Source organism: Impatiens glandulifera, chromosome 1 (genome assembly GCF_907164915.1).
Source record: "Impatiens glandulifera chromosome 1, dImpGla2.1, whole genome shotgun sequence".
NCBI lineage: Eukaryota > Viridiplantae > Streptophyta > Magnoliopsida > Ericales > Balsaminaceae > Impatiens > Impatiens glandulifera.
In genome coordinates, this window is record NC_061862.1 from 145042110 (window position 1) to 145050195 (window position 8086).

An 8086-nucleotide genomic window follows, 5' to 3' on the forward strand; every position below is an offset into this window, starting at 1 on the left:
ATTATCAAAATTGAGCCATTTAAATTTCATTGTCCAGATAAAACGTAATTAATATTTTTTTAACGTATTATTTTATTTTTCTAATTAATTTGTCACTTTTTTAAATGATATAATATTTAAAAATGTTTTGAATATTTTTTTAAATTGAGTATATTTTTAAAATTTACGCATTCTAATTTATTGAAGTTGGAGAAAATTTATAATTTGATAAAAATTTATTAGATATATATTTTGTATTTATTTTAAAAAAAAAGTTATAACGACATAAATTTATGTAAAATTTATTAATTTATACCAATTTGTGTTTTAAATTGAGTAATTTTTAGTTATATGAGTTTAAAACTATGAAATATGTTTTAAATATTTAATTTGTAGAAATAATTGGAAAAATAAAAAAATTAGAGAATTGTTTTTTTATAAATGTGGTCAAACTAATTAAAAAATATATATTATTTTAAAGTAAAAAAGAGAGTTTTCATTAATTTGTGAGAAAAACCTTAAATAACTAAAATTGTGATAGTTTGAGAATACGACAAAATTCAAGATTCGAACCTAATTTAATAAAAAATGACTCAAGTTTAAGCCCAAATTAGAAATGATATTTTAACGCTTATAATATATATATTATTAATCTCATTAATAATATATATACTTTTAAATTATTTAATTACCTTTTGTTTTATAATTAAACAGATAAGTTGAAATATTAAATATATATAATAAAAGATTTATATTAATGTAATTTGAGTAGGTGGTTTTGAAGATGAACTTAGAGCGAATAAATATAACATATTTTCTCCAATAAATATATATATATAATATGATGTTTAATTTTTAATATATTCGGATTGTCGGGTCGAGAGCGGTGGTTAATTTGAATATATATATATATATATATATATGAGAGTAATGGATACTTGAGTCGGATTGTGGGTTGATCCACCCATAAATTTAAAACGGTTTAAAATAAATTAAAATGTATATGTAGGTTCAAACTCATAACCTAACAAAACAAATACAACCCTTTAACCAACTAGGCTAATAACACTTTATATTTTAAATTTAACACCTAAATAGATGAACGCGGGATATTTTCATAATATAAGTTCAATATTTTAAATAACTTATCTATATATATAATGATCCTTAATTTTTAAAATGTCCGGATTGGTCGGTCGAGAGCTGTAGTTAATTTGTATATATATATATATGTGAGGGTTTAATGTAGAAATTATTCACATTTTAAAAGTAACTTTTTTTTTCTCGGTTTTATATCTTAACTTGCAAATGCACGGGCTACATACTAGTTTGTATGAATATTACTAAGGATTTATTTTTCGCATTTTATTATTCTGTAATAATTCTACAAATATATCATTTATAATAATAGTATAAATTATATAACCATCTGTTGCTTGTATAAGCAATATAATATAATATATATGCATAAATTTATTTTAAAAGCAATTTTCTTTTCCTTTTGGTGAAAATGGAGTTAAGGGCACTTGGGCTGTCCCTTGGAGGTCTTCATGTTCCTATAACAAGAGCACTCATCCTTATTACCATAGGTTCCTGAAGGAACACAATGGCAATCTCTACAGCATATCCCACAATACTCAAGACACCTATCCTTCCTCCCTACGTTCGAGCACCTCATCTCACACTTCGGGACGCAAAACGCATTATCACCAACTATATACATAAAATTCATGTAATTAAAATGAATTTGTCGCATTTTAAAAATGAGGTAGAGGTTATAAAGAATTACCGTCATCAGCCAGTGCTAATATGGCGGTTTGATCGATGAGGAGTGATGAGGCGATGATCAAAGAAATTACAAGAAACCTGCAGCTTGTGATGATCATGGCCATGGTATGGATCTTCTTGATCTCTTAATGTTCTTATGATAATGGAGGTAGTACCTTAAATAGATAAAACTAGAGAGGGTAAAAAGGTTTGGTATGAAAGTAATATTTTACGAGGGGGTTATTAGACAGCATGTCTTCCACGAAATTATTTATTTTCTTTTTTAAATTTAGGATTGAAATTTATACTTTTTTATTTTATAAGAAAATCTCATTTAACCCAAATCTGAAATCTTGCTTTTTAGGTAAAAAATATTAAAGAACTTGTATAAAACTAATATCATGGAATGTGTTTTCTCTAAAGTTGGATTTACAGGAATTCTTCTTTAGTTGGATAGATATGAATTTAATAACCGTTTTTCATGTGCTAGTACTTGTTCATTAAGAAAGTTAAGTATTAAACTGAAATTTTAACTATAAAATTTTATTTTATCTTTTAAGACATTTAAAATGATTAGTGTCAACTATTAACCATATTTACTTTTAAAATACTTATGAAAATTTAAAACTGATCAGAGACTTTATCTTGAAAAAAATGCAAAATAACAAGTAAAATGAAAAATGTATATAACTCAAAGGAATAATGTAACATTGCTATCATAACCTGTGTGCAAGTCTGACTACTACGATTTGATATTTACGAAAAAATAAATTTTACTTACTTGTTTAGTTTTTTCTTTTATAAGTTTAGTGGTAACGGTTGGAATTATTTCCAACATTTGGGTACATATATTATTTAATAATTGTGTATTAGTTGTTATCATATAAAGATTAAAGCCTAATTAATGTGATCTATTAAAGTATAAAGATTATGGGCTTATTTATATATCTATAATAAATATGGGAATATATTTGTGTAGAAACAGAAATACCATTTATTATTTCGTTGATGGGCCGAATAATAAATAGGTATATTAGGGATAGGTCCCCAACGGATATAGATAGCCTACCTAATTTGTTTTTTTTTACTTAGACAAAAGATTTATGTTCATCTCTCAAGAACACTCACGAGGTCTATCAATATAGGGTTGGAAGACTTAAACCCCACCCACATCAGACATTCCGATTCAGGTTTAGATTCAGAACAAGAAGATCCAAGATCTAGAGAAGATCAAGAAGAAGAGAATAACGAAGAATGACTTAATGGACCGTTCTTCATTCAAGATCCAGGTATGTTTCCGCAATTACAGTTTATCTCAATTTATCGTCATAGAGTATATAGATTATAGACTTAAGGATTAAAAATTTAGATTAAAGATTCTAACAAGTGGTGTCAGAGCCTTCTCTATGTCGATCTATTGAGATTTAAGTTTATAAGAATTATTTAAGAATATGAACAGACATTGTTTTTATATATGTTCTTGATCTAGTTCAGCCAGAACCGATAAAGAATAGATTTGATGATTGACTTAGAAATGACAATAACTGATACATATGTTTATGAAGTTTTGAAATCAGATTTAATTAAGAAAAAAGAAAACAGATTTATACCGATTTATTGATGAATGAAAAAGGTGTCTTACATATAATTAAGGATAAATCAATTTGTATATATTATATAATATTTTGATCATACATATGTATTTGATTTGGAATTTAGAGATATGTTTATAATCTATATATATATATAATGATGCTTAATTTTTAAAGTGTTCGGATTGTTGGGGTCGAGAGCTATGGTTAATTTGGATATTTATGTGAGAGTAAATGGTACTTGGGTTGGATTGTGGGTTGACCCGCCCATAAACTTAAAACGGTTAAAAATAAATTTAAAATGTTATTTGTAGGTTTCGAACTTGCAACCTACAAACAAGTACAAACTTTTAACCAATTAGGCTAACAACAATTTATATTTAAGATTCAACACCAAATTTGATGAACGTGATACATTTTAACAATAAAAGTTCAATTTTTTAACTAACTAATCTATATATATATAATGATGCTTAATTTTTAAAGTGTCCGGATTTCCGGGTCGAGAGCTGTGGTTAATTTGGATATTTATGTGAGAGGTAAATGGATATCTGGGTCGATGTGGGTTAGCCCGCCCATAACTTAAAACGGTTAAAAATAAATTAAAAATGTTTATTTGTATAGGTTTCGAACTTGCAACCTAACAAAATAAGTACAACCCTTTAACAAACTAAGCTAACAACACTTTATATTTAAGATTCAACACCAAATTTGATGAACGCGAGACATTTTAACAATAAAAGTTCAAATTTTAATTAACTAATATATATTATATATATATATATATATATTATATTATATATATATATATATATATATATATATATATATATATATATATATATATAGATATATATATATAACGATGCTTAATTTTTAAAGTGTCCGGATTGCTAGGTCGAGAGCTGTGGTTAATTTGGATATTTATGTGAGAGTAAATGGATACTTGGGTCGAATTGTGGGTTGACCCGCCGATAACTTAAAACGGTTAAAAATAAATTTAAAATGTTATTTGTAGGTTTCGAACTTGCAACATAATAAAACAAGTACAACCTTTAACCTAAATGTGATTAGATGTGGTTTGTCGAGGGAAATAGACCGGTATCATTTGAAAGTGATTAAAAAAATATGAATCAAATATTTAATTGACCGAATCAAATATTTGATTGACAAAGTGAAAGTGTAAAGTCACGAAATGAGAGATTCATTCGGAAAAAATATGTGATGAATAATGTGAGAAAATAGTTGTTTTATCGAAGTGACTAAAATGGGAATGAGGAGCGTTATATTTTTTATTTTAATAATTTTAATATTAATAAATATTATTATAATTTTTTAATTTATTTTATTTTTATCTTTAATCCGTGTGCATCGTACGGAATTTTCCTAGTTAATTATAAAATATGTTAAAGTTTCGTATTTTGATTTCATTCATATAAATATTTGGTTTAGGTAGGGAGATGAAAGGCTTATATGATGAAATAATAATATTATTATTAATCTTTGAATGAATGAAAAGAAAATAACCTTTCATATTTTTTTTTGATTATTTTATTATTATTTCTCTTAAAAACAAATTTATCAAATTAGTTAGATATATAAAGAATATTAAAAAATTAATAATTAAAACATACATAACGAATCAAGATAAAGATAATGAATCAGATAATGCATTATAATATGCATTTATGTCAAGAAATAAAAGAATACATATTTTTTTTTATTATTTTTTTAAAAATAATAATTAAGGCACCATACATATCTATTTCAATGTAATGGTGGAGAAGAAGAAATCAATTTATAATTTAATTAAAGTATTAATTACGTATTAATTAAAGAATTATAATTAAGTAAGAGTTCAGTTTTTTCTTATAACTAATTAAAGAATTTAATGTTTTAAGAATAATAATTAATTATTATTATTATTATTAATTAAGGAATTAGTTATATATATTGAAGAATTATGGGACATTGAACTGTTCAAATTCTAATTGAGTTTATTTTATATAATTTAATTAAGATATTAATTATTTATTATAATTAATGTATATGTTTAAACGAATTAGTATTAATAAAAAATAATAATAAAGAATTATATATATAATTATTACTAGAGACATTTGATAATAATAAGGAATTATATATATAATTATTAATAAGGAGATTTGAATAATTATATATATAATTAAGAAATTAAGATATGAATATTTAATTAAGAAATTCAGGTTTAAAATAATAATTAATTAAGGAATTTAGATTTTTTTAAAATTAATAATAATTAATTATAACTAATTATTAATTAAATAATTAAAATAATAATAAAATAATTGGTTAAATATTATGTAACTGCTAATCTATTAATAGATTCATATAAAATTAAGAATAGAGTTAAAAAATATTTTATGAAAATAAAGATTAGGAATTATGAAATAAAGTAAATTAAGAAATTTAATATATATATATATATATATAATTATTTTGATTTGAGAATTAATTAAAGAAAGATATAATTTATAACTTAATTAAGATATTTATTATTTATATTATTCAGACTAAAGAATAAAAAGAAAGAAAATATTTATTATTATTATTATTTATTAATAATAATAATTTATAATTAAAGAATAAATAAAAATATCAACAACTCTTTGTCATATTTATCAGTAATTAAGGAAATAGATTATGATATATTAATTAATATAATAATTGATAAATATATATATATATATATATATATATATATATATATAGTTTTGATTGATATTAAGAAATAATTGAGTGATTAGTAAAATCACAATTATTTGTTTTGTGTAACACATATTGAATTTATACAATTTTGATACATAAAACAATATTCGAATTTTGGTATTAATAACACATTCAAAATTTGGTATAATTTTAGGCCCACTTAAATTTGTAATTATGCGGTTGTTAATCGGCCTAAAAGAAGGTTAATAATTGGTCGGATTGCAAATTTAAATAATGTACAAATTATTAATTTATAGAACATATTTGTTTTATAAGATTAAGACGGTTGTGTTTGTAACTATGCGTTTATTAATCGGACAAAAAGAAGTTTAATAATTGGTCGAGTTACATACTTAAAATATGTACATAAGTTATTAATTTATTAAATCAATTAATTAAAACAACATCCTACCAAAGTAGGCTCTCTTGTGTAGGTTAATATATTTTATAAATTAAGAAGGTAGTGTGTATGTAATTAATGTGGTTATTTAATCGGCCCAAAGGAAGATAAATAATTGGTCAGAATAACATTATGCACATGTGGTAATAAATATGTAACAATTATTCAGTGTGCCATGTGAATAATTGGACTATCCAAAGATAACCAATTGTTTGACAGGACTTATTGTTAATATTTGATTACTACAAAAGAGTACCATTTGCAAGTTAATATTTATTGTTCAAAGACTAAATATTAATGTTGCGTTTGGTATCTTATGATGAGATGTACCATTATTTTGAATTTATGTGATTATTAAAATTTTGTGAGTATGGTTGTTCATTTGTTTGCTATCTAATTAAGTTAACACTTCTGCTTATACGGATTTTTCTTGTCAACATCTTAAGTTCATTTTATATGATGAAGATTTTAAGGCGTGTCTAGAATTTGTTATTTTTTTTTAAGAATTATATCTAAAAGGATTAAAATTGCTAAGTTTATTATTAGAATAAAGATTTCATAAAAAAAATACACCATATATTTTATTTTGTTTCAAAATTAAATGTATTAAAGTTAGAGTTACACTAATGTATTCTCATGCATCTAATTTGAATTTTCTTATTCACACTTAAGTTAATTGATGTGAATTGTCGTCTCTATATGAACTCACATCATATTGTGTGTAAGAAAAAATAAAAGATTGAAACAAAAATAACATAAATAATGTTCACTTAGCAAATAACTTAAAAGATAATAAAGAAATGAAGTTGTAAGAATTGCAGATGTTGCACCTAAAAGAAATTTACTAAAGAAAGTGGTGCATAAAAGAATACATATTACAATTTATTTTTTTGTTTGTTCTAAGAGTAATTTAACTTTAGTACTCATACACATTTGATGGTAAACTTCATTATTATTATATAAAGTAAATGTGTTGATGTACGGTTGAGTTAGTTGTCAAAAGTCAATTGATGGTGAAAGAAACATCGGTGTGGGCATTGACAATTCATATTAAAGATGAAGAAATAAAGAACTACTTTAGATACTCTTTATTTGGAAATAAACATTTATGGAATATCTTCATGTAATTGATTCATTTGGAAGGAAGAATTAAGAATTACAACTTATATATGGAATAAAGATTCAACTAATACAACTAGTGAATTCTTTTGGGGTTGTCTAGTTAAGGTCAGACCTTATAGGTCTAAAGAAAATAAACTAGACTAAAGAATTGCTAGATGTTAATTATTGATATTCTGAAAGATCTAGAGACAAATTTAGTCTCATAAGTACTTCAAGATTATCCTTGAAAATAAATATATACATAATACTCCTTAAACAAGAATCTAATGTATGTTCAAGATTATATGAATCAAGAAATTAAGTATATTTATGAAGTTGGACAAATACTTGAAGGATCCTAGTTTGGATCATTAAGAAAGCAACCAAACAAATAATGTGACATTTTTAAGAACAAAACATTACATACTCACATAGTGAATCGAATCGGATAGAGATCATTTGGTATTTTGATTCGAATTTTGTTGGATACCAAAACAGT

General features: G+C 23.6%; 1 protein-coding gene across 1 annotated transcript; it reads right to left on the bottom strand.

The window, feature by feature from the left end:
- Positions 1-1495: 1495 nt before the first annotated feature.
- On the bottom strand, positions 1496-1871 carry LOC124909533 (peamaclein-like). The gene is made up of 2 exons (XM_047450205.1): positions 1769-1871; positions 1496-1692 (listed from the first exon to the last, which is right to left on the bottom strand). The coding sequence occupies exons 1-2, from the start codon at positions 1869-1871 to the stop codon at positions 1496-1498; spliced, it is 300 nt and encodes a 99-aa protein (XP_047306161.1).
- Positions 1872-8086: the final 6215 nt, after the last annotated feature.

What these genes read in the sequence shown, in the direction of transcription:
- LOC124909533 (XM_047450205.1), bottom strand. Translation starts at nt 1,871, where the DNA reads ATGGCCATGATCATCACAAGCTGCAGGTTTCTTGTAATTTCTTTGATC. An exon ending in ATTAGCACTGGCTGATGACG is followed by an intron (nt 1,693 to 1,768) that starts GTAATTCTTTAT and finishes TTATGTATATAG; the next exon opens with TTGGTGATAATGCGTTTTGC.